At 42.3% G+C, this 27479-nt stretch overlaps 1 protein-coding gene across 4 annotated transcripts in view; it reads right to left on the bottom strand.

The window, feature by feature from the left end:
* Positions 1-376: 376 nt before the first annotated feature.
* Arfgef2 (ARF guanine nucleotide exchange factor 2) overlaps positions 377-27479 on the bottom strand; it is an 83483-nt gene continuing 56380 nt past the window's right edge. For 3 of the 4 annotated variants that reach the window (XM_020169944.2, XM_074074952.1, XM_074074953.1), the window contains exons 26-39: positions 25917-26068; positions 23087-23259; positions 21955-22115; positions 20241-20371; positions 19975-20104; positions 16961-17096; positions 15961-16099; positions 15808-15862; positions 14733-14847; positions 12214-12344; positions 7805-7973; positions 6339-6477; positions 4671-4788; positions 377-3880 (exon numbers count right to left, since the gene is read on the bottom strand). In XM_020169944.2, coding sequence (XP_020025533.1) covers positions 3704-3880; positions 4671-4788; positions 6339-6477; positions 7805-7973; positions 12214-12344; positions 14733-14847; positions 15808-15862; positions 15961-16099; positions 16961-17096; positions 19975-20104; positions 20241-20371; positions 21955-22115; positions 23087-23259; positions 25917-26068 — 1926 coding nt within the window. In that variant the 3' untranslated portion in view covers positions 377-3703. The remainder of the gene's footprint in view (positions 3881-4670; positions 4789-6338; positions 6478-7804; positions 7974-12213; positions 12345-14732; positions 14848-15807; positions 15863-15960; positions 16100-16960; positions 17097-19974; positions 20105-20240; positions 20372-21954; positions 22116-23086; positions 23260-25916; positions 26069-27479) is intronic. The other variant, XR_002212805.2, reaches the window with a different exon arrangement.

Raw genomic sequence — 27479 nt, 5'->3', positions numbered from 1 at the left:
TTTAGAGTATTTCAGAAAGAATTCTGAGTTCTGAGGTAGACAATCCAAGCCTCATGTTTACCATCCTCCTACGTGAGCAGCACGCTGAGAACTCTCAGTCCCCAGCTGGCTCCCAGCCAGTCTGCTCAGTGCCAGTGAGAGTGGATTTCTGTCTTTTTGTGAACTGACCACTGGTCATATTCATTAAGGTAAAGTGGATTTGAGAGATACATAAGAATCTGGTCATGTCTGGGTTTTCCCCACCTTTCATTTTGGGGAAGGGCACTTATTTTACCACTAATTGGGAACTATAATCTTAAATCTGCCATGAGAAAAAACTCAAACTAACCTGAAATTAGGGCTTGGTAATATTGTAATCACTACATTAAATCATTCGTACTTTTTAAAACTTTATTGATTTACCACCTGATCAAAGCATGGGATATTTTAACAGTATTATACATAATAATTTTACATAGAAAACTTTACATAGCATTTCTAATTCTGCTTTATTCTTTCAAAAAATGTATACATCCACTGGGCAAGGAATGCTTTTTATTAAATTACCAATATTAAATGCACTTAATCATTGTGTATAGATTAAACCAAAGTAACTATTAACTAACCTTTAGGCATTTTAAGGAGGTAAAACATACATTGTGCACATAAAGAAATATTTGATGCGAATATGCAGGTAAAATTTTTAAAAAATTAGAACACTGAGAAAAACTACACTTTTGGTGAGTGTCATTTTTTGAGAGCAAGGATCTCCAGATATATTCATTCTTCAAAATGCTCAGCTTTGGTTTCTTTATTTCCCAAACTTGCAAAGCTGCTGGTAGCAAACTCCAGGGTTTCATGTCACTCAGGCGGTTCAGGCTATGTCTACCTTAATGCAGAGAGTGAAACAGAATTCAGAAGGATCCAGCTTCCACTGAAACCAATATCCTTCCATTTGCATCGTGACAACAAACATTCGGATGAGACGGTGACACTTGTATTTGTCAGCAGGTCTTTTAGTCACTACAAAGACAACTAAATATATAGCCATAATCACAAAACAACAAAAATGGTTAGGGTTTTTTCATTTTGTACAATTGTCTCCTGTCAGAGGAAAATGTTGTGTCTCAGATATTATTATACAATTTTCAAAATGCATGTTCTTTGGTTGTACGTGAGGAGTACAAGGAAAAGGCGCATTTGATGCTAAAGGTGCACACTGGAAATAAAATTTCCATCTACTGTTTGTTGTTAAGATGCCAAGCTGGTGATCTCCCTAACAGAAAACGAAGAGAAAAAAAATTGCTCAAAGCAGCAGTTCTGTAACAAAAACTTCTCTAGAGACCCAGTACATATAAAGCAACACATAAAGCATTCTGAGAAAAAAAATAAGGCCTTGGAAATGCTCCATTCCCTCGGTGACTTAGTTAACCCTAAACAGCATCCCGGCTCAATGTTGGAGAGCTACACACATGCTCTTCACTAGTGTTCAGTGGCTCATGCCACATTTGCCATAAGAAAGAATACATTTGTTCACAGAAGAATTTAGGCTGAATGGCTTATTAGTGGAGAAAAAGGATTTCCTATTTGTTGCTGTCCACTGACAAGAAAAATTACCCTGGTTTTACATCCAGTTTTTAAAAGGTCCACTGTGGATATAATTCAAACACCTCATTCAGAAAATTAAATCTTTTACAAGACAAAATTAAAAAATTCAAGCCCAAATGTTTCACCAAGTAATACAATGGACTGACACATTTCCTATTTGCAAGAGGCTAAAATGAAAGAGAAGGTAGGAGGACACTGGCAGTGCTCTCATGAACAAAATAAGTCACCAGAGGGGATGCAGCAGTAAAAAAGACACACTTCATCAATGAGCATGTACAAATATCAGTGCTGATGGACGTGATGAGGTGTGATAGACAGCAGTACAAGGCAGCAGGTCTTAGAATGTTGGATTCATGGTGTAGCATAAAGATGGAATGAATTCCAGGACAAGTCAGTCAAATGTACTCACATTTTCCATTCACAGTAAAATGTTCTCCCATAGTCCCTTCCTGTTAAAATTATATAGCCACTCTCATCTTATGTATACAAATACAATAAAAACCTAAACCTGCTTTTCTTCCTTGGTAGAGAAATTAAAACACTTTTGGGGAAAGAAAAACATAAATGAGGGTACCACCAGCCAAAACCAGCATTTCTCAAGGCTGTTTTAAAAAAACAAGGTAAGAAATTGGTCTCTTGGTAAGCAAAGCACCAGAAATCCTTCTCTAGAAAGAAAAAACATCTAATTTTACAAATTCCCAAACTACTAGCTTCTAAGGCACCAGAGTTGACATCAATACAACCCAAGTTACAAGACAAGGATGCAGGTGGAAGTCTGAATGTCTCCAGCACTCTCTGTGGGGCACTTTGATGCTCAGTGCTGCTCAAGGTGAGCCACGGATGAGGGCAGAGAATGAAATGCATGTTTTCTTTCTCATGGACTCAGAATCAATGAAGCTTCCAAGTACGCTGCTTGTGGGCTTTGGGCACACTTCCAGGGCTCGCTTTCATACAAGCAATGCCAGCATTCTGCTCTACTGCAGTTCAGGGCACTGTACCAGTCAGCAAAGGGCCCAGAATCTCATCTTGCCAACGAATTCAGCCCCTCGGCTCAAATAAGCAGCAGTGCCACTGCCTGCCACTGCCTACCATCGTCACAGCTCAGCTATGCTGGCTCCACTCGTGGCTGAGGTCACAGGAGTGATGTGTCTCACACATAGTTACTACCTTCTCTCGAGGTCCCTTTAATGGGGACTGTGCAAAACAGCAATACTAACCACCAGTATACTCACTCTCTGAGGTAAAAATAAAAAGCTTTACTCAAAGATAAATGAACTCTGGGTAAGTTAATACTTCATATTCATGACTACTTCATATATTAAATTTCAGTGTGTGAGATGGACAGTGTATTCTGGAAATTTTCATTGAACACCCATCCACAAATACTTCAGGAAGACTAGTCATCTTCATTAAACTGTGTACTTTTTTTCTATAGACTTTTTCTTCCCAAGTTTCTAAAATAGGGAAAGCAATGAGGCACTACTCTTTTAATGTTGCAAGTTCTTAATTCTAAATTACTAAATTCTGCCTTCAATCAAATCTTAATACCTTTTTGTAAAATACTTTAAAAATAACTCAGACATTAACAAAACATAAAATTTAATGACCCTTCTTTTCCCTACCTTTCCCCAAACTAACTATGCTGACTTGTAACTGACAAAAACACTCAAACGTCTCTAAACACTCAAACAAAAAAAACCAGCATATTTTAGGTGGCAGGTAGCCGTTACAAGAAATTTTATTAATGTACTCTCTAACAGACATGAACCTATACAGCTATGTTCAGTATTTTCAAGGAGAGTGACTTCCTCTGACAACACGTTTACAGCCAGTCATGAGACTCTGCTAGGAAGAGGTGGCATCTGCAGTGATGTCTGACCGTTTAATCAGTAAGATGAGTGACAGCTGAAGAAGATGCCCCACCCATTGTGTTACTAGGTCCAAAAGTTTATGAAACACCACAGCTCCTGCGGCCAGTGTAGAGGTCATATTGTCTTGGCTACTCTGAGATCCAAGAGGGTGGCTCCTAGTTTCTGTGTGTCCCACAAGACATGCCAGGCAGAAATGGCATGACGGATGTTCTACAGAGCTCCAGCAGTGGCCCATGGGGCCAAGGCTACCACACGGATGACAGTGTTGCTGGTACCTGCGATGGGTCTTCTGGAATCCATATCTTGTATACGACACCTATCCGTAGAAAGAACTTCCGCAGAACTGCTCGAAGCTCAGGGATCAGGTCAAACTGCATAATTTCACACAAGTAGGGGTAGTACATTGAAGCATGTGCTTTGAACTTGAGGAGAAAGCAGAGACGTAAAGTTACAAATGGAACTAGTTTTTTGGGGTTTTTTTTTTTTTTTTTTTGCATTTTTTTAAATGGAACACAATATATTTTTAAAAAAAAAATTTCATGGGACTGGGGTTTGAACTCAAGGCTTCCCACTTCTGAAGCAGGAGCTCTTCCATTTGAGCCACTCCCTAGACCATTTTGCTCTGGTATTTTGGAGATGGGTTCTTGTGAAATATTTGACCAGGGTGGCCTTGAACTGTGATCCTCCCAATCTCGGCCGTCCAAGTAGCTAGGATTACAGGCATGAGTCACCAGTGCCCGGCTTTTTACATCAATTTTTAGTAAATATTCATCTCACCCTGAAACTTCTTATAATATTGATGCTTTTTCTTACCATTAGAAACTTGTTAGAAAAAAAGTTTCCACATTAAAACCTATTTTAATTACTTCTTTGAATACTAGGATAGTCTTACTATCAGAAGTCAATAGCCTTTTATTTTATAAAGCAAGTTCCTAACCTAAACCAAGGTTTCACAATCTCAACCTTCCCTTCCTGCGCTAAAAATCACCAAACTGTCCCCAACAGCCACACCTGTGGCTGACACTGCAACCATTCTCTGGGGTTCTTCCAGAGATAAAGTCCTACACCTGAAAGCACCTAGTGTTTGTAATGAATTAACCTGTCTGCAGTGCACCTAGAATGGTGCTAATTATGTAATCATCCAGAGAGAACCCAGTGAAAAGCCCCAGACTTAACACCCTAGAAGAGAGGTAAGACTCTACTTGTCCATACCTTCTCATCGTTGATTTTGAGGGTTTTGGTTAGAAGTAACAACAGGAGACTCGTCCAGGCCTCCCGGTGGCTTTCAGAATTCACTGTGATGAAATAGGCAAGCGCTTCTCTGCACACGCTAGAATGAAGAGAGGTGGAGGCACATCAGACAATGCATCACAGACGCACCCTGGGGGAGACGTACTGTTTCTCAAAATGAGCACTCACTGAGCACCCACCATGGCTGTGCCATCATGGGCACATCACTGAGCCCTCATTGCTTCAGCTGTAAAATGGGGGCTACTGTGAGCATCAGATGAGATAAGTGCCACATGACAGCTTGACTCACCTGGCTCATGGCTAAGGCTGGGCTTCATCAATGTAGCACACGCCCAGAAGGCTTATGATTTCTAGCTAATTATACAGCTGTCTTTCTTTTCTCATGATCACATGGAATTGCTATTACTTTGAAATCTGTTATGCTACAATCTTGACAGTTAAGTACATTCCTTTAGAGAGACTTTATGAATAGAGACTACGTAAGTACTTCTCGTGTCGGTTTGGTTTAAGAAATGAACAAGATACGGTGGAGCACAAGTGTAATCCCAACATTCAGGAGGCTGGGGCAGGAGGATCATGAGTTTGACGCTGGTGGTTCACGCCTGTAACACTACCTACTCAGGTGGCAGAGATCAGGAGGATCGCAGTTTGAAGCCAGTCCGGGCAAATGGTTCTTGAGACCCTATCTCGAAAAAACCACATCATAAAAAAAGGACTAGTGGAGTGGCTCAAGGTAGAGGCCCTAAGTTCAACTCCAGTGCCACCAAAAAAATAAAAAAGTTTAATCTGCAACGAATATTCCCTGTGGGAATCCTGGTTCATATTTCCAATGTATTTTCTTAAGTGTATTTCATAATAGAATTACTAAGCCAAAGAGAATGAACCTTTTCAGGTTCCTGGTATATAACTGCCTGTTTTGAGGAAAAATGATTTCACTGTACATGCCCATCAGCTGTCCAGGAGACTTCTGACTTACTAACATGGTTGCCAGTACAGTATGCTACTGTTTTTAAATCTTCAAGGAGTAGTAAAAGGAGGCTCAGGGGTAAGGGTGTACTTCAGTGGTCCACTGTGTGGTTAGCATACTAGAGGCCCTGGGTTCCATTCCCAGCATTAAAATAATAATTTAAAAAATTAGCACTTTAGTGATGCCTAGGAAGCAGGTGGCACGATGGGCTTTCTGCCTGGTATTCTATCTCCCCCAGTAGTACATTTCTGCATAACTGAGGCAGGCACATCCCGGTATCCATGTGATTCTAATTCCTTCATCCATGTGATTCTAATTCCTTCTTGGAATGAAGGAATGAATGCAGCAGCTCTAAAAAGGACCTCCTCCCAGAAGGGACAATGACCTGCCCAATGTCCCAGGTGCCAGCCACAGTTAGGACTTCTCTGTAACCTGTGGACTCAGCAGTCAGAGTACTTCTCACTGCTGGTATCTTGTGCTTGAGGGAGGACTCAAGAGTGGGATAGGAGGCTATGCCCTCTTTCTTCAGGGAGGAGTCACCAAGCAGAAGGCATAGATTTTGTGGAGTTTCAGTGTGTACAAATTTTTCTTCTATTCTTTCCAATTCTGATGTATTTTGTGAATGAAAGACATGAAGTTGAAAGGGAAACCAATGTTCTTACGTTAAAAGTCGCTGCTGTATTTCACCCCAGGAATCCTTGCGGTTCTCATCGATATACATTCGAAACAGGATCCTCAAACAACAGGCCAGGCTGCTGGTTTCTTGTTTGAGAAGATTGGGTTTAGACTTGCCTTTAAAGCCTAGAGATGAGACAGTCACATAAGTACGGCACTCTGCCAGGATAAGGTGCAGACATTGGGTGGGAACCGGTCATCTAGTTACTTTAGGAATACTGCAACATCTCACAGCTTTCACACAGCTCATTGTGGTTTCAGATGAAGGAGGTCATGACTGCAGAGGTATGTACTGTACAGATGACCTGATTCCTCCAGTTAGACTTACATATTGGCTAGGAAAGTCAATAGTTTTATCTCTGTCTCAAGGTAACAGCTCTTAAGAATTCTATTCTTTTCTAAATTGCAGGATTTTCCCTCCACAAAGCACACAGGATGATGCAGTTTTTAATACACAATAGTACCAACCAGCCAAAGGAAGGTAGAGCCCACCCTTACAAGTGAGACCTTATTACAGGCAAAGACATAAGCCTATGGATATTTTAAAGCCACAGGGAAAAAAAAAATTATACTTTTTTTTTTTTTTTGGTGTTCTGGGGTTTGAACTCAGGGCTTCATGCTTGCTAAACAGGTGCTCTACCACTTGAACCACTCTGCCGGCCCTGTTTTGTGGGTCTTGAAAGCCATTTGCCCAGGCTGGCTTTGAACTGCGATCCTCCTGATCTCTGCCTACTGGGTACCTTGGTTTACGCTTATAATTATGCTGATTAAGCTACCAGTGCCCAGCTAAAAAAATAATACTCTTTAATTGTGGATTAAAACAGCCATTTGGGGAGAAGATTAAAGTAATGGTTAAAGATGATTGCTACGTGCAAAGTTCAAAATAATGAGAATCTTACCACTGCCCTTGGGGGGAAAATATATACATATATAAATATACATATGTATATATACATATACTCCAGTATGTAACTATTTGGCGGTAGAAACGAACAAGCACCCCACAGACGTAGGAAACACAGAATGCTTTCTGTCTCAGGCTGACCACACTTCACCACCATGTTTAACTCTAAGTTAGTGTTCAACTTCATGACTTGAAAGATGAATTCAGTTCTCCAGTTTTCAATCTGCCTTTTCGTCAAATACTTCTGAGAACCTACTGCATGCCAGGCAGTTTCCTGGCCCTGGGATGAAATCTATCCAGCATGTAGCACAGAAATACCCTGGAAGTTATTTCTAGATATTTGGCTCGGCCAATGTGTCAGAGTTGCTAGCGCTCCCTTTGGTGCATAACATGTGTCTGTCCAGGTAGTTCACTACAGGAGTGCATTCTTCTCATATCAGTGCATAAACATAGTTGGCTATGTTTAGAGAATTAAAGAAGCCTCCCAAAGACTCTGTGATCTAGGATGGTGACAAGTGTGGCCACCAAGCCTATCTGCTGTGGCCTTACCTGCTCTCCACAGGACAGTCCGCTGTTCGTAGTTGGAGTTGAAAGCCTTTGAGAACGAATGGGACTCCTGCAAGCAGTCCAGCAGCTTGAAGAGGTGCTGGGAAGACATGTACTTGTACATGCCCTGGTCCTCTGTCTTGATGTGGATCTCTGCATCCAGTGTGTCTTGCTGGAGGGAGAGGACAAGACAGCTAAGTAAAGACGATGGATGGTTTGGGCACTGTAATGGCAAAGGCAGTCCGCTTCTCCAGAGGTCAGATCTCTATAAAATGCACTTTGATTACCAATGCCCTAAGCTGTTTCCACTGAAGACAGCCCTGGCTGATGAAGGCATGTCCTGAGATGCTGCATGGCAGTGGGCTTGGTGGTCAATGTCAGTGTGCCTTCACTGCATAACCAGAAATGTGTGAGTCCCAAGTATTTCACTATAGGATTGCATTTTCTCTTTTCATTTAAAAATAAATTGAAAAATGAGAAAAAATATCAGTTGCTGGGTGTGGCAGTGCATACCTAGAATCATAGCTACTCAGGAGGCAGAGATGGGGAGCATTGTAATTCAAGGGCACCTCGGGCAAAAAGTGAGAATCCCCCATCTCAACAAACAAGTTGGGCAGTAGTGGCACACACCTGTAACCTAGCCATGTAGGAAGCATAGGTGGTAGGATCACAGTTGGAGACCAGCCCCAGGCAAAAATGACCCTATCTGAAAAATAAATAAAGCAAAAAAGGTCTGGAGGTATGGCTCAAGAGGTGGAGTGTCTGCCTAGCAAAAGCAAAGCACTGAGTTCAAACACCAGTACTGCTACCAAAAGAAAAAAGGAAACTGGGAGCCAGTGGCCCACACCTGTAATCCTAGCTACTCAGGAGGCAGAGATGAGGAGGATCGTGGTTTGAAGCCAGCCTGGGCAAATAGTCTGTGAGACACTATCTTGAAAAAACCCATCACAAAAGGCTGGTAGAGTGGCTCAAGGTGTGGGCCTTGAGTTCAAACCCCAGTACTACACACACACACACACACACAAAAATTCAAGGGCAACAAAGTGCATATTTCTTATGCACATCCCAAGCATAAGAAGTAAAGGAAATTGGTAGGCAAAGCCCAAATGGTGATGTGATAACTGATAAACTCAATGATCATATTTTCAAATGCTAAAGAAAAACCTTTAAAACGTATGAAATGATTGAAAATTTTATTGAACATGTTGCCTAAAATCTGAGCTGTGATCGGGGATTTTATACTTCTTGAGATGTCTCATCTAGAGATCACAGGAGGAAGACTGTGCACTATGTCCTAAACTGATCTCTAAATTCAATGGGATCCTTCTCAAACTGAACTTCACTGCAGGTATTAACAGCTGATCCTAAAATTCACATGGAAATAGAAGTGATACAGAAGTGGCATAACAATCTTGGAAAAGCAACTTCCCAGCTTCCAAAACTTCCTACAAAGCTGCAATAAGCAGGATAGTGTGCTGCTGGCCTAAAGATAAGACATATCAACAGGATGAAAGGTAAAGTCCAGAAATAAACCTTTATGTTTACGGTGAAGTGATTTCTAACACTAGTGCCAGTAAAATTCACTGAGGAAAGAAAGACACTTTGGAGTAAATGGTGCTGGGACAACCCTATATTACATGCCAAAAAAGGAAGTTGGACCCCTACTCCCATCAGAAACACAGAACTAAAAAACTTGTCCAGTATACTAGAGTTCTCAGAGTCTGATGGCCTTGACTCCCTAGTGAGGCAGTCAGTGCCCTGATCAGAAACATGCCCATCTGCATCTCAGAAAGTATGGGCTGGCAGCCTCTTTCCTCATGCCCTTTGGCGAGTTGCTTCCTGCTGTGGTGTATGTGGTATACTGTAAATCCTTTTTTGTCGTCCTAGAACTACTGTAGAATTCTGGGGAAGGGAAAGCTCCCTAAGCAGACCATCATCATGAAGGGCAAATTCTTCAGCAGAAGAGGTGAGGGGAAGATTAAGGAGGTGCATGCTGGTGGTGAGGAGGGCGGGGAGACACTGTGTGGGCTAAAGTCGCACAGAAGAAGGAAGTTCATTAAGCACTAACATTTTTTTAAAAATGCAATGCAGACCTAGAAGAGCTAAAATTATAAAAGTCTTATTACACAGGTGTAACTCTCAGAGACCTTGAATTAGGCCATATTTTCTTGGATTTGACATCAAAAGCACAAGGGGCTAAAGAAAAACAGGAGCCTTGGGAATTTCAACAAAATGAAAAACTTTTGTGCTCTAAAGGATACAAAACCAAGAAACTGAAAAGGGGCTGGCGGAGTGGTTCAAGTGGTAGAGCGCCTGCCTAGTAAAGCCTGAATTCAAACCCCAGGTCTGCCAAGGAAAAAAGAAAAAAAGAAACAAAGAAACTGAAAAGACAGCACAGGATGGGAGAAAATAGTTGCAAATCATATATTTGATAGGTGACTATCAAATACATATTATATATGTTGCATATATAAAGCCTCTTAAAATTCAACAAAGATAACAATTTAAAAATAAGCAAAGGATTTATTTGAATAGACATTTTCAAAGAAATAACAAGCACACAAGATGCTCAATGTCATTCATTACAGAAACTCTAGTCAAAACCACAGTCAAACACCATTTCCCATCCATAGGGCGGGTATCGTCACAAGGCAAGGCAGCACCCACTGGTGGGGAGGGTGTGGAGAAACAGAACCTCCTTACACTGCTACTGCAGACAAAACTGCAAACTTTGGCAAGTTTATAAAAAGATAAACACGGAGTTACATGTGATAACCAATTCCATCCACTCCTGGAATATAACCAAGAGATCTATGTGCACACAAGAACTTGCACACAAATGTTCATAGTAGTACTATTTTGTTTCGTTTTAAAGACAGTCTTGCTACATATGGCCCAGGCTGGCCTTGAATGCACGATCCTCCTGCCTCAGCCTCCCAAGTAGCTGGGATTACAGCCATGTGTCACTATGGAGAGGATTGTTCAGAGCAGCCAGACAGTGGAAATAATTCAAATGTTCATCAACTGATGAGTAGATAAATGACATGTGGTATATCCACACAGTGGAATGTTATTCAGCCATACATAAAAAGAATGAGGGTGACATGTGTTGGCGCATGCTTGTAATACCAGCTACTCAGGAGGCAGAGATCAAAAAATTTAGCAAAACCCCCATCTTAACCAAGAAGCTGGGTGTGGTGGTGCATGTCTGTCATCCCAGCTACACAGGGAAGTATAAATAGGAGGATCATGGTCTGAGACTATCTGAAAAATAGCTAAAGCAGAAAAGGGCTGGGAGCAAGGCTCAAGTGGCAGAGCACCTGCCAAGCAAGCAGGAGACCCCAAAATCAAACCTCAGTACTGCAAGAAAAAAAAAAAAAAGTATTGTTACACATGAATGAAACCAGAAAACACTATCCTAAGTTAAAGGAGCCACACATGAAAGCTCACATATTGTATGATTGCATTTACATAAAAGGCTCACAGCAGACAAATCCTGGGAGACAGAAATACATTAGTGGTTCCCAGGGTATAGAAGGAGGGGGAAGGGAGTAACTGCTGATCTCATAGCAGTTCTGAGATTTTTACAGTCATCAAGATATTTGCAAACTTGACAGTGGCAATGTGGGCACAATTTTGTCAATATACAAAAACCACCGAATTGCACATAAAAAATAAACACAAGAAAGGGTGGTCCTGGGCATAGGGATGTGTTTTGTTCACAGTAGTTACCCACAATAGCAACCCAGTGCTGCCTGGCTAGAGGTTTCTGATGGATGCAGCCCCAACCCAGCCCACCTCACTCACTCAGGGCAGCAGCCCCCAAGGCAATTAGGTTCCCACCCATGGTGAAAGGATACTTCAAAACTCTGAGCATGCAATTCAAGAATCCCTTATATATAGAAATCTGCACAGACAAAAAAAAAGCACTTTGTGAAGGAAAAGCTGGGATCTTTTTTGTTGTTAATGGCTTTTTGAGACAAGGCTGGCCTTGAACACTCAATCAGCCTTCTGAGTGCTAGATCTGTGCAGCATGGTGTCCAGATAAAACTGGGATTGTTGCATACCTATTGCCCCTCTCAGTTATGGTTAAACTGTACACCAGTGACATGGAATAGTTTTGGTGATAAACAGTACTCTCTCAAGCACCAAGATAGCGGGGTAACAGTTGAGCAGTGCACTGGTACACCAAGTGTGTGGGAAGGAAGAAGGAAGGAAGCCCTGGCTTCTAGTGTTTCCTGCTTTCTGTGGTGTAAGTTCCATGTGGCCAATTTCAAGTGACCAACGTAATGTCCCTGAATGCAGGGCTGGATAAAGATGAGCAGGATGGGCTCTGGACAGCCAAGCCCAGCTGAGCTGAGTAAGCTTCCTGCGGAGAATCTCCCCCTCTCCTCCCAGCCTGCTGTCATTACCTGGGCAGCAACCATGTGCTCTGCATCCTCCTTTTTGCTGGTCGCAGGGTAGAACACGATGTTGTCAATGGTCTGTATCAATTCCAGCTGGACCACACACTTGATGAGGAGGCTGGCAAACAGTTTCTGATCTATATTAGATGATAAAGATTAACCCTAATAATGAATCAGTCAATTTTGAGTAAATGTTCACTGAGCTCCTACCATGGGCCTGACATGATTTTTTTTTGGGTGGTATCAGGGTTTGAACTCAGCCTCTTGGCTTGCTAAGCAGGCACTTTACACTTGAGCCATGCCCCGAGCCTTGATACATTTCTTTTCTTTTTTCTTTTTCTTTTTGAGATAGGGTTTCACTTAATAGTCCAGGCTGGCTTCCAAATCATAATCCTTCTGGCTCAGCCTCCCAAGTGCTAGGATTATAGGCATATGTGACCAAGCTCGGCTCCTGGCACAATTCTTGATGCAGCAACATAGCAATGCCTACAATGAGCAAAACCACTGCTCCCATGCATTGACAGATGATGGGTAAGATTTAAGCAGACAATACAGTATGTCAAAAGATGCAAGGATGGGACACAGGGTTGGACTGCAAGTTCAATTAAATAAGCTGGTCAGGAAGAAGGCGAGGGAATTGACTGCAGGCTGTGTACCCAAGCAAGCTTCTGTCACCCATGGGCTACTATTCCAGAAGAGCTCTGCACTGGAGTCATGGTCCTGCAGCAGCAAGCCTCTCTGAGGAGCATCTCCCATTTGAGTCACATGCAGGAACAGCTCTTCCAAGTTCTTAGTTTCCGGGTCACTTTGTCTAACCTCGCTGCTTTCTGCATTACCCGTTTTGTGTCTTAAGAGGGCTCCTTTATCCCCTTCTAGTGGTTAGCAACCTTTGTCTGGTGAACAGTTCTTATACTCAAACCTCCCTGTTCATATCACCAGTGTAGCCAGATGTCTATACTCACAGAGGGCCCGGGATCCAGACCCTGTTGCTCCCCTGGGGAAGAGGGCATTTGGTTGCCCCACTGTCAGCTCAGTTGCAGTGACATGGATTCTCTTATTGAAAGGAATGTGCATTTGTCCCCGCACCCCTACAAATAACCATCTTATCTGGAGCTGAGGAAGAAACAGCTCCTTCTACCTCTGGTCACTGGAGGGAACTGGTTGTGCAGCAGTTATTAAATGCATCAGCCCAGCAGGGGACCTTTGTACCATTTCAAGGGTGACTACTTTTATTCCTTCAAAAGATAATGGTGACCCCACATTGCTTTGGTCTACTGAGCTGCTTCAGAAATTAACTTCAGTGCTCACACCTAGGATACAGTAGGACTGCTATGCAGACAATGGGGTGCACAAATTTAAAAAGACCACAAGGACATTTTAAAGTTCTGAGTCTTCATTCTACCAAAAGCTGTCTGAATCCCAATTCTACTACATACTGGCAAGTCATATCTGACTAGGCCCCAGATCACTCAAATGTACAACAGGTTCTCCCTAAAGACTAGCAAGAGTTTTAAGTGAGATCACACAAGTGAAACACGGTACAGTGTCTAGCATATTACCATTGATACACTTATTTTTCAAAATGGGAAACAGTAACACACACTGTAAGCAATACTGAGACAAACTGGTAAAAGTAAAGATTACTTTACTGTCTGAAACTTGTATCCAGAAATAGGATTTCTAATACATAAGGTGTTCCTCCACACCAATAAAAAAGGATCAGCAGTCACCACAGAATAGAGACATGAGCAGAGTCCACAGAAAATATAAGTGCTTCCTAAACACAGGAAGCTGGTCAGTCCCAGCCAGAATGAGGAGAGTGAAACTGCAAACTAAAGCCACCGTAGAGGCCAAATGTCTTCTAGGCTCCCAAGATCATGAAAATCAGCGCAGCCCTGATGCACAGCAGTCCAGAGACATTGCGCTGCTCCACTGACCCACAGGCCCTACTTCTGAAATTTACTACGTAAACTAACGTCATATGAATTGTGTTATGCAGAACAGTACTGTTTGTAGCAGTAAATGGTTACTAATTTAATGAAATAACAGAAATTCAGCAGTCGGCTAAAGATACGTTTATATATTGAGATAACAAGGCAACAGTGAATATGAAAACATGTTATGTACTGATTTTGTGGGTTTTTTTTTTTTGGTAGCACTTTGAACTCAGGGCCTCATAACTTGCTAGGCAGGCGCTCTACTCCTTGAACCACTCATATACTGATTTTGAATGAGCTCTAAGATAAACTAAACAAGCAAAGAATGATGCATACTAGTCTGTAATTCATATAAAAAGGAGAGGAGGAGAACTTATGTCTGTGTGCATGTATGTCAATGGACACACATGTGCTTGCTGGCACATGAACAAAATGACTCCAGAAAGTCACTGGCAGCACAGCTGACACGGGTAAGGAGGAATATCCCATTTGCCCTTCTCAATATTTTAATCACATAACTGTGTCATGTATTTAAAATAAATTCAAGAAAAAAAACCCAAAACAAACCAAAACAAAAAAGGATCTTACTCGCATAGGGTCTGCCCTTCCAGCTGTCATCGGTTGGGTTGGAGAGCTGGCTCTGGCCTCGCTCGGATGCATTTCTATCTATGCTGCTTAGAGACTGGCGGTCCAGATCCACTTCCTGAATGAAACCAGAGAACACCACAGAGCTCACTTGTCTTCAGTGCCTGAGTAGAGGTGTCACTGTTCAATACCAATGGCCCAGCTTAAATTTAAGCTATTTCTGACATTTCTCTATACATTATGATCTTAAGATGACTGTGATAATTTAATTAGATCAAGTTCAAAAATGGTAATGCAGTGGTTATTTATACAGCTGATAGTAAGAGACAGAATTAAAAAACAAAATATCCAAATAATGTGCTTCACATTTAGGTTGTTATATCCTAAATGCCTTTTAAAAACTAATGGTTTTATAGTTATTTGGGTATATGTTAATAACTTAACCTTCCCCCACTAGTACCCAGTAAACCAAAGTATTATAAAGTGAGATTTTAATTAGAGCTTCTTTATGTGTCCTCACACAAAAAATAAGAACTACAGTTTCTTTGGTGGCAAGGAGAGCACAGCTTACTTAGGGTAGTAAACACAGATAATCCCTCCCAGGTGCTATTTATAACAGAAATACCAGAACTGACCTAACAGTCTACTCTAGAGAGAGTTAGCTAGAAAGGTTACTGAAAAGACTATTGTCAAAGAATATTAGGAACACAGAAGAACGACCACAATGTTATTAAAATGTGTCAAGTAACTCATTGTGATTGTGTGGGGGGTCTGTCAGGCATGCAGAGATATAAAAGGAGAAAGCTAGAAAGGTGAACTATGCTTTTTACTAGGTGAGAAGATTTAAAAAAACTTCCCTGTACTTTGTAAAAAAAAAAAAACGTGTATACACACACACACTCTCTCTCTCTCTCTCTCTCTCTCTCCTGTACTTTGTAAAAAATGGTCATAAACCTGTATAGATTTCGGATGTTATAACCTTTTCTTACAGACTTCCATCAAAAATGCAAACTACACAGACTAAAAACTGATCTTTTATTAAGATATAAGAAGAGAGGAAGAAATAATAAAATCCTACCAAGTGCTTTTCTGATGACTCCTCCTCTGTCCCCACAGGCCTCCATGTCAGCAAACTTAAAGGAGTGGGAGAGAAGGAAATGATCAACATAAAGGCAACCAGGAGCTGAGATGTCCAACATAGGACTAAGCGCAGCAAGGGCATCGCACTTACACATGTGGGATGGTGGTTTTGAATATATCTAGCATACAGTTGCATGTTTCATTCCAGACTTTGGGACTGAATTTCTCTCCACTGGATATCACTAAGTTTTCTAAGCAATTTGTACCTGATCGAGCCAACTGTTCATTATCTGCAAGACAAAACAGCATCTGTCACTAAACTTCAACTGTAGTTGTGATGCCAACTGGTCCCAGATGCCTTTCACTGTGAGGTAAAGATGGCAGCTAGAGGTTTGTAGTCTTTTAATTAACGAAGCCAGGCTTCAGAGAATTATAATTTTATAGTTGTATTGATAGGGATGGAAGAAGATCAATGTTTTGATACTTTAAATGCCTTACATGAGAAATAGTGAAAGAAGATGGAAAACATTAAGACCAGTGTTTCTAAAAATGTACTCATACACATTTCCAACTTTTGTCATCTACATGTACCAGATGTTTTGTCATTTATTTTATTTCATTTTAATTTTTTGGCACTACTGGGATTTGAACTCAGGGCCTCATGCTTGCTGGCAGGTGCTCGACTACTTGAGCCACTCCTCCAGCCCTTTGTCATTTATTTTTAGAGTCACCTTTTGAAAAATTTAACTGAATTTAACCTTGCTCTAAGCCAAAGTGGAATCCAGATCTGATGTTAGATGAGTCTTCTCATGATACACCCTAAAATAAATCCACAATTATGCAGACTAACACCGTCTACTGATGAAGCTGATGATCTTGATGCAGACTACTTTCAAAAAAGATTTTACCACTGAAAATTTCAGACCTACAGATCTAGAAAGAATAGCAAAATGCACAAAGGCACATCTTAGAAAACAGAAAGACTGCACACCTTCCCCTTAAAGAAGTGCTTTATAAACTGACTGGGCAGGGGCGTGGCCACAAGTTGTACTCTATATTCCTTGGCACTACACCCATGATTTCATATATAGAAAAAGTGAATGTCTCATTAAGACCACGTAAGAAAAATTAAGCCTAAAAACAAAGAATACCTTGTTTGACACACCACTGCAACTGAGCAAACACATCAGAGAGAAGCACTTCATGCAAAGACTCGTAGAACTGGGTAAACACGTCACAGATGGCGTAGAGTGCGTGATTACAGGTCGTCGTCATCCACTCAGATTTCTAGAAAAACAACAGAAAGACAGTTCTTAAAAGCCACTCTTTCTATGATGAAATGGGTATTCTTATATGTCGGTGGCAAAGCTGCTCTGCAAAGTGATTTGGCAATACATATCAAGAGTTTTAAATGTCTATACCGTAACACTACTTCCAGGAATACGGTTTTTTGTTGGTTTGTTTTTGTTTTTTTGTGGTGCTGGGCGGGGGGAGGTTTGAATTCAGGGCCTACACCTTGAGCCACTCCACCAGGCTCTGTGTGTGTGTGTTAGTTTTGAGATGGGGTTTGAATTCAGGGCCTACACCTTGAGCCACTCCACCAGGCTCTGTGTGTGTGTGGTGTGTGTGTGTGTGTGTGTGTGTGGTTTAGTTTTGAGATGGGGTCTCGCAAACTGTTTGTCTGGGCTGACTTTGAACCACAATCATCCTGATCTCTGCCTACTGAGTTTCTAGGATTATAGGTGTGAGCCACCAGCCTGGCTCCAGGAACAGATCTTAAAGAAATAATCAAACTTGTGGGCAGAGGTTATGAAGGAAGATGTTTACCACAACAGTATTCATGTGCTGAAGACACAATACAATCTAATATTCCATAATTTGGGTATTAAATTAAGTAGGTGCATATAACAGAATATTAAAGTCACTCAAAATGTACTTACAAAAAATTTTAATGATCTGGAAAAATAAAGATGAGATTATGCTAAACACACTTTATGCCAAGAGTTTAAATATTAAAAAATAGTAACCTGAACACATGGGAGAACTACGTAAGGATATTTACCAAGTCACAGGGGAGGGAAGGGCTGCCATGCATGGTTCCCAAAGTGGAAACCACAAAGGAGAAAGGTGGTAGATTTGCTAAAAATTTTCCAAAGTAAAAGGAAATAAGGTCTGGAGGTGCTGCTTAAACTGTAAAGCACCTGCCTAGCAAGCACAATTTCAAACCCCAGTACTGACAAAAAAGAAAGGAAATAAAAGTAACAGTGGGCAGGGGCTAGGGATGTAGCTCAGTGGTAGAGTGCTTGCCTGCCATGGGCAAAGCATTGGAAAAAACAAATAAACAAAAGGAAAACCAGTGGGATAAAGTCAACAGCAACTTACACAAGGATACGCTACATTGTTCACACATCTAAAATCCACAGGAAAGGGGTGATAGATGGCCTAAAGGTATGAAAGTCAATAATACAAACCATCAATGACATTAGGGAAAATAGGCCACCACACTAACAATTAAAAAAAATTTTTTTCGGTGGGATTAGGGTTTGAACTCAGGGCTTTACACTCATAAAGCAAGCGTTCTATTACTTGAGCCATGCTTCCAGTCCTAAAACACTTTTAGGATGTTTTTGGCCTATCAAGTTAATAGTGATTAAAGAAATTAAAATATAGGAGTCTTTGCTCCCATTTCCTGCATGAGGGCAGGAAATGTTTCTCTCTTTTTCCACCCACCCCCACCCCTTGTCTATACTTTATCCTGTTATACTGAAATAAATCCTTGCTAAAATTTAAAAAGAAATATGAAGAGTTAGAATGGGTATGGATAAACAGGAACCCTCGTGCTTGCTGGGAGAATTCAACTGGCTACATTTGGAGGTCAATTTAGAAGTATCAAAAGGCTCAGTGAAAGAGGAAGGTGGGAAGAGGAAATGGGAATATTATGCAAGGAGTGAACTTGGTTAAAGTTCACAGCAAGAATGATGGACTTATTACAAATGAAACCCCCTCATACTGTTAATGCATACTGATCCAAAACATATCTATCTAAAAAAAAATAAAGCAAAAAACCCCACAGTGATGTACCAGCCCAAATCTGGTTGTCAGGCTGCCTTGTCCTAAAGAGAAAAGAAACAAAGAACACAAGTACAAGTGTGACTGCAAAAAAAAGTTCCTGTCAGCGCCATTCAAAGAAAGAAGAACTGGAAACAAACTAAATGGCCAGGGAAGAGGAAGCATTCACAATAGGAATTCTTTGAAGCCAATAAAAATATGGCACAAGAAGTTACATTGGTGGATTAAGAAAGGAGTATATATAGATGTGCTTGGATCCTGTTTTGTAAAATAAAGGTCTCACACACACACATCACCTGACATGGTTAACAGTGGCTGCCTATAGAAGATTGGGACTGTGGGTGTTTCAAGTTTTTCTTTGTGTGTTTTCTAACTTTTTTTTGTAATGAACTTTTTCGGGGGTGGTACTGAGATTTGAACTCAGGGCTTTGTGTCTGTAAGGCAGATTCTATAGCTTGAGCCAGGCCTCCAGCATTTTAAAATTAAATTAAAAAACTACACTATGACCTCAACCATATTTAAATCACATTGAGAAAGGGCAATGTGCCAAAAAGCAGTAACTCCAGTTTTCTGGATGGTATAAGTCTGAATTTTTTGTGTATTTCTAATATCCCATATTAAATATATGCTACGTCTACGCTGGTGTGAGGGAGAAAAGGCAAAAATGGCAAAAAAGGGCCTTGTGTTTGTCAGTGTCATCTTCATCTATAGTGTTACCGTAAACCCTTGAGCACCCCAGGCACATTCTACTCTCATGCGGTGCAGAAATCTATGACAGAAAAACAACTGACATGAGTGGCCAGAAGCCTGCTGACTGACAGGGACGGTGTCCCTGGGCCAAGTGGGCAGAGGGGAACCTCTGAGGATAGTGAGTGGCACAGCTGAACTGGCAGGGACAGTGTCCCTGGGCCAAGTGGGCAGAAGGGAACCTCTGAGGATAGTGAATGGCACAGGGCCAGAGGGCTGAGTCCAGTTCTAAAACCCCCTAAGTAGCTCAGTGCTTCAGATCAGGTAGATGACAGCTCAACAGCAGGCAGGCCAAACAGGCCTTCCGCCCCATTACATCCAACGCAGCAATGCTGGCAGTACCACCTACCTCCGACTGCAGCTCAGGGAGTTTCATATTGTCAAATATCCGAAACACGATTCTGAACAGATCCTGCCACCAGTGCCTTTCAAAGGTGTGGCCATAGCTCTTCATGATCTCAAACATGACTGTGAGTCCTCTGGAGGAAACACAGAAGAGAGAGTGGGCTGGAAAGGGAATGACAGAAAAGATAGGGAAGAAAAGTGGTGGGAGAGCAAGAGACTGAGGCTCGTTTTGGGGACATCAAGGCACCACCACACTGAGGACCCGGTTACCTTGTCCGTACATCTAACTTGCATCTATTAATGATGCAGGAAAGCTCAAATAAGATGGGGAACCAGCCTCGGACCCAGACTCTGTCGCCAGGAGCTACATTCATGTCATCACTTGTGTATTCTTGTAGCACCTACAATGAAAGTCTTATCTTAGATGCAGAGCAAGTGAGCAAGAGGAGGGAATAACACAAAAGACTGAGATGCCACACATTCTCCTCTCCTGAAGTCTTCCAGCAGGGCTCAGTGGGAAATCCCACACAGACAAATTCACCTGTTCAAACAGCACTGGAGGAGTTTCTCCATGTAAGTCTATGACCTTTTTATAGAGTAAGGTGAGTGGGGCAGATCGCAAGAGTCCTGGGACAGGTGGGCTACATTAAGAGCAATAAATGTCAAATATCTGCAATGATTTGACTGTGGCCTGTTCTGGAAAGTTATTGTAACAGATAGTACTTAAAACTAGTGGTAGGCTGGGCGCTGGTGGCTCACACCTGTAATCCTAGCTACTCAGGAGGCAGAGATCAGGAGGATCATGTTTAAAAGCCAGCCCCAGGCAAATAGGTCACGAGACCCTACCTTGAAAATACTTAACACAAAAAGGGCTGGCGGAGTGGCTCAAGGTGTAGGCCCTGAGTTCAAGCCCCGGTACTAGAAAAAAAATGAAACAAACAAAACTAGTGGTAGTAGCAGCTATGATTTATTGAGTACAGGAATGTTCGAGTGCTTTACGTGGATTAATAATTCCTCAACAACCCCAAGAGGTAGAAGGAAATGATGGTTCCATTTTAGAGAGAAGTTGACGGGCACCAAGACACTACGTAAATTGCCCAGGGCAACTTTTCAGCCTGGGTGGGAAGCCCTATTCTGCTCTCTTAAGATTTCGACTCCTCTATAATTGCTCATACAATTCTTGCAATTTCTTTATCAATTCTGGTTATCAAACATCAGGCAGTTTCCTGTGCTTCAGTAAACTCCTCTGTGAATGGGGCATGATTACTCACAGGTTTGATGTGGGGACTAAATGAATTGGCACACAGACAATACCTACATGGTGCCTGCTGACATGTACCAAGTGTCCAATCCATGTTGGCTACCGTTGTCATTACATCTTTGTTGTTGTCCTTGTTTTGTTTTTGTTTTTTGAGACAGGGTCTCAGTAGGTAGCCTAGGCTGCCTCAGCAGCAAGCCTCCTGCCTCAGCTTCCCAAGTGCTGGGATTACAGGTGTGTCCCACCATACCTGGCTCTGGTGTGCTGGTTTTCCTCCAATTTGGGTGTCTAGGCACACTCCCTAAAGCCAAAGCTGTTCAGGAAGGTGACACAACAGGAAAACCCCAGAAAGGAGACACAACAGGAAAATCCCAGGAGAAAGCACGTACTCTGCCGCCCAGCTACAGCCCAAGCCCCAAAGGGTGACTTTTAATTGTGAATTCTCAGGCTCATTACAATAGCATGTCATTTACTAGAAGGAAAATTTATTTTCTTTCATAGGAAAACTGCTAAAATATGAAAACTAAAATACTGTATCTTCTACCAGAACAATTTATGGAATGCTGTATAAAGCTCAATATGGATAAGAAATAATTTCATACGTACAAGGTAAGGATAGGCAGTATTTGAAGTGGACACACATTTCTAACAAGTTCTCAGACAGAAGCAGGGCTCTGCCTGTGACACCCCCCACCCCAACACCCCACCCCACCCCAACACACACACCCTCGGCCTCTCAGACACGTATCTCCCACAGAAGCGGATGAGCCGGATGGCCTCCATGCTGGTGTCAGGGAAAGCAGCATTGCAGGCAAACTCTGACAAGCACTTCACAGCGTCCTGGAAGGAATCGATGGCTGCAGGGAAATGATGCTGGAAAACCGTCGCTGGGGAAACAAAGGCACATTTTCACAAGAACAGGGTTTACACACGGGCATTAAAGCACCCATGACACACAGACTGAAGGGGACCACTGCCTTCGTAGGAACCTAAGAACGGCATGTCAGTATCTATGGAAGACCGCTTTTCTTACTTGGTCCACATTACTCTTCTGTGCCTCAGTTTCCTCTTTGGTAAAATGGAGAAACAATGGCATGCAACGGTCTTGTTATTCCACTGTCATGCTCTTAATCGTTGCTGTGAACAATGAATTAGGGAACACTAAGCCCTGCACCTATGGGAAATATAGGGCTACTGCAGGTCTCTGGCCACATTTTCATCAAGTGATCAACATGTAACCTTGTTGTAGGTGTGTCTCTGTTCAGGATATATTGTTGATGGGTTGACGTGAACTCATGGAAAATGGTACAACGCCTGCCTGCAGGAGGCACATCTAACATACTCTCTTTGCAAGACACACCACAGCCTTTCTGCCTGAGGGGCACTGGCCAGCACTCAGCACTCCACAGAGAGAGGTCACCAACAAAAGCACAAAAGTGTGCCGCTCAATAGACCGCACACAAGATCTTTGTTTATGGCATGAGAGCTGAAACGAGTGGTCAGAGTCACCTTGTTCACCTGAGCTGTGACTGTGTCCCCTGGGTGACTTTTTTGTTGCTCTTTAATTTTGTTTGTGCACGTGTGGGTAAGCAACCACAAAAGACCAGGATATTGGTTTTGGGGTTATGTATACACTTTAGTGAGTTGGCAGATTCATAGGGAACTTGCCAGTAAGGAAGACTGACTGACTGTATCTCCTTCACAGGGCTCCTGTAAACATTCTAAGCATGTGCCAAGAGCTTAGAACACCACTCAGCACATAACTACCTAAGCAAAGAAACAAGGAACAGATAGCGAAGAAGTGCCCACTTGCTAGCTTTCAAGCAGATACTAGACAGGACAGAACAGAGACTCTTACAGACGATGTGGCCCGTGGTCTGGAAGGCCAGCTCCACGATGCTCCCATCGTGGTCAGAGGCTGCCTGGTGGAACACAGCAAAGATGTTCTTCCAGCCCGAGCGGATGCTGGCAGCCTGGGAGCTCACCATCTGAGCGACACAGCGGATCACCATGTCCCGGATGGTGGGAGACCTGGGGGAGGGAGGGAGACAGCCCATGTCCTCTGCACAGCAGAGTGGGAGAACAAGCACAGCTCACCCCTCGGAGTGGCAGCTAGAAAACCGTTTTCTAAAGCACACAGTGGTCTGTTCATTTACCCTCTGCCCCTTTCTCCTATTCCCATTCTGAGTCTAGCACAATGTCCAGAGCTAAATTGCCATCCTGAAATCACAAAACAAAGTCAAGGACAAAAAGTGACTATGTGGATAACAGAACCAAAGGATGGAAACAGCCTAGGTCTGCAATAATTTGGGCTATGGAAACAAAGCTGGGACTTCCTGTTATCTTTATTTTTTTTTTTGTGGTACTAGGGTTTGAACTCAGGGCCCACACCTTAAGCCACTCCACTAGCCCTTTTTTGTGAGGGGTTTTTCGAGCTAGAGTCTCAAGAACTATTTGCCTGAGCTGGCTTTGAACCATAATTCCCCTGATCTCTGCCACCCAAGTAGCTAGGATTACAGGCATGAGCCACCGGTGACCAGCTCGTCTCTGACTTATTGTTAGGGAAACAATGCACAGCCATGGCTGAACACATTGTTGTCAGCTTTTCTGGTCCAAAGCATTTCAATTAATGCTTTTTTTTTTTTGGTGAGACTAGGGGTTGAACTCAGTGCTTCATGCTTGCAAAACAGTAGTTCTACCCACTTGAGCAATAGGTCAAGTCCATTCTACTCTGGTTATTTTTGAGATGGGGTCTCGTGAACTGTTTGCCCAGGCACAAGTCACTGTCACCCAGTTCAGTGAATGCACTCTTAATTCTGCCACCAGAGATAATCTATTGCACAGTTTTTACTCTCTATTCTCTGAGGCTTGGGGGCAGAGATATATGTGTATGATAAACACATATGGATTGGAGTATACATATATAATTTAGATGCAATATTTTAAATTTAATTTTTACCAAAGAATACAGAGAAAAAATGGACCACTTTCTAAAACAGTATGTTAAATTTTTCATTGTCTGAATATTGGAAATAGATTAGCATATATGTCTTGAAACCTCTTAAGATATACACAGTTATGGGGGAGTTCTATCATCTCACAAATGGCAAGAAGCAAAATTACACAAACCTACTGCTTCTATGCACAAGCTGTCAAAGTCACTAAGGCAGACCTAGGATGTAAATCTTACTTTTGGAAATGATACTCACACCTGTGTGTCAAGACACATGCTAAGTGATCAAAGGAAAGGCCATTCAGAGAAGGCAAGGAGACAATGAACCGCAGTAAAGAGGCCACCTACAGATAATGGAGGACTGACTACCTACCAAGGTGACTTTAACAGATGCTGAAATTGAATTCCAAATGCAGAATTTTACGTCTCTACTTAAATCTTCCCACTGCTCCCGCCTGTAATGCAGAGCAAGCCAAAGTGCTTTTGATGGCTGACAGTTCCTGCGTGGTCTAAGTGCCACCCTTGGCAGGGACTTCATCTTCTGCAACTATTACGACTGTTTGCTTCCCCCACCACCCTGGTGTCCCTAGGCTCCTTAATTATGCTAAGCCCTTCTTGTCACAGGGCTTTTGCTCGTGTCTCTCGCCCCCTCCCTCCCATTCCTAACACTCTGGGCACAGCCTCTCTTGGCTTGCTCCTCACTTCTGCAAGTGTATTGTGGAAGGGTCATATTACCAAGTCTGTTTTAGCCGATGGCCTCTATAAAGGAGGGTTCTACCCTATCCCTACCTCTATTTCATGTTCTTCTCAGCACTCATCTCCCTCTGATTTGCAACACATTTGTTTATTAACTCCACTGGAATGTAAACAGGAATTTTTTTGGGGGTGGGGTAATATCGGGGTTTGAACTCAGGGCCCTGCCCTTGTTAGGCAGGTACTCTACAACATGAGCCACACCCGAGCCTTGGTTTTTAATTTTATATGGAAAATTTCAAACACAGAAAAGTGGAGAGAAGCCCAAGAGCCAATGGCTCACATGTGTAATCTTAGCTACTCGGGAGGCAGACATCTGGAGGATCGAGGTTCGAAGCCAGCCCGGACAGATGGTTTGCAAGACCCTATCTCGAAAAACCCATCACAGAAAAAGGGCTGGCAGAGCACTCACCCAGCAAATGGCAGGAAAAAGAAAATAGAAAAGTAAAGGGAATAGTTTAAGGGACCCGTGTCTAACCATCACCTCGCTGCAATGATGATCAATTCATGGCCCAGCGGAGTCGGGATTAAATGTTTTCTTTACTGCTGTATTCTCTGCACTTAACACTGCCTAGCAGATGGCAGGCCTCTATGAACACTGGCCAAGGGTTGGTTTCCTAACCTTTTTATCACCTCCCTGGGGCCAAAATTCTAATTACTGTCCCTGTCTGAGAATGGTCCCACAGTGACTCTTTCTCTACCACCTGGCCACCAGACTGAGTCACCAGACTTTGAGCTCCTTCTCCAAACTCCTTCAGCACCAGTGCCAATAGGGACATGTGACAATTGCAATGGTGGGCATCTATCCTAGGAAAGGCTCCATGTGGACTCCTGATGTGATTTACCCAAGGACAAGTGGTGGAAATCACAATCTGTTCATCCTATTTGCTTTCACTAACAAGAGAGAAAAAAATTAACTGTGTGATTAGGTGAGAATTTTTAGACCCTAATGGAGAATTTGACCAAGAGCTTTCCACATTACCTGTTTTTCTTCATAATATGCTCAAAGGGCCTCAGAAAATCCTTCTGGAATCGGAAGTTGGCTAATTCACCTTTCTCCAGAAACTTCATGGAGAGCTGCCTTAATGAGTCAACGGCAAAGATAGCCACATCTTCATTGGGATTACAGCCAACCTGAGCAGGGACAGGAAGTGCGGTCAAACAGACGGAACCTTGCAACTGTGGATGCAAGGCTCTGAACATCAAGATGGATGATCCACCTACAAAATACACATTCTGGAAAAATGAACCTAAGGAGGGAAAATAGCTATTTCTTGGCTATGAGCTATCCAATTTTATCTAAGTGCAATGATGAAAGATGGGTATTTCACGTTTAATTAATACTGTGAGCCCCATCTTAACCATTCTGAAGTGCACAGTTCAGTACTGTCATTCATATTATTATGCAACCAGTCTCTAGAACTCTTAGCACTTTGCAAACCTGAAACTCTGTGCCCCTTAAACAACTTCCCAGGTATTGTTTCATTTTAACTAAATATTTATGAGGGGTCAAGAGACTTTATAGAAAATCACAACATCTGTCACCTAAAGCAAATGATTACAAGCAAATACCCTGAGAAATTCTGCAGAAATATTTAGGCTTTTCAATTTCCTTACTTGTTCTACCTGTCTATGGTTTCCCTAGTTTTAGGAACTGGTGTTAAACAGGTATCTTTTCAGTTGGTGTTTTCCAGAATATGGCCTTAGAAGATCTCTAAAAGCAGAGCAAGAGAATGCTTCCACTGTCCCAATAAAAAAATCAGAAACAATGGGAAATGGCTACATTATGGTAGACCCAGATACATAGAACACGGCTTGGCAGTTTAAAAAGAGAATAAACTCCGCCTTACAGGGAAGGAAACTGACACATGCTGCAATGTGGATGGACCTGGAGGACATTATGTTGAAAAACAATAGTCAGTCATAAAAAGACAACTATCCAAGCTGGGGTGTGGCTCAAGAGGTAGAGAGCCTGCCGAGCAAGAGGGAAGCCATGAGTAATTCCAGTAACATACACACATACACACACACACAAAGACAAATATCCTACGACTCTAGATGAGGTGCCTAGAGAAGTCAAGTTCATCAAGACAGACAGTAGATGGAGGTTGCTACAGGCTGTGGGTGTGGGGAGAATGGGGTGTTAGTGTTCATTGGGGACCGAGTTTCTGTTTTGCAAGATGAAGACATTCTGGGGACCTGCTGCACATGTGGACATATATAACTCTGCTGACCTGTACACTTGAAAGCAAAAGAAATGATTTCTAGAAAATATATGTTTAATGGATAAGAATGCTTAACTCTGGGAAGGGCCAGCCATGTGAACTCATGTGCTCACCACTTAAGCTACGCCCCTGTATTTGTAGTTACAGACTAGTGAAAAGAACTTTCCCTCCTGAAACCCAGGCACACATACCATGCTTACTGTGCTGCTTTGCTCACCCCAGGCCACAATTCCCATTTCCTAGTTCAGAAGCACATCATGTGACTGTTCACATGCCTTGCTAAACCACAGCTGGAGCAGCCAAAGCCACCAGATTCTCAG

The sequence above is a fragment of the Castor canadensis genome, chromosome 5 (genome assembly GCF_047511655.1).
Source record: "Castor canadensis chromosome 5, mCasCan1.hap1v2, whole genome shotgun sequence".
Classification (NCBI taxonomy): Eukaryota; Metazoa; Chordata; class Mammalia; order Rodentia; family Castoridae; genus Castor; species Castor canadensis.
The sequence above is the reverse complement of the archived record's forward strand: the minus strand, read 5'-3'. Positions and strand labels throughout refer to the sequence as shown.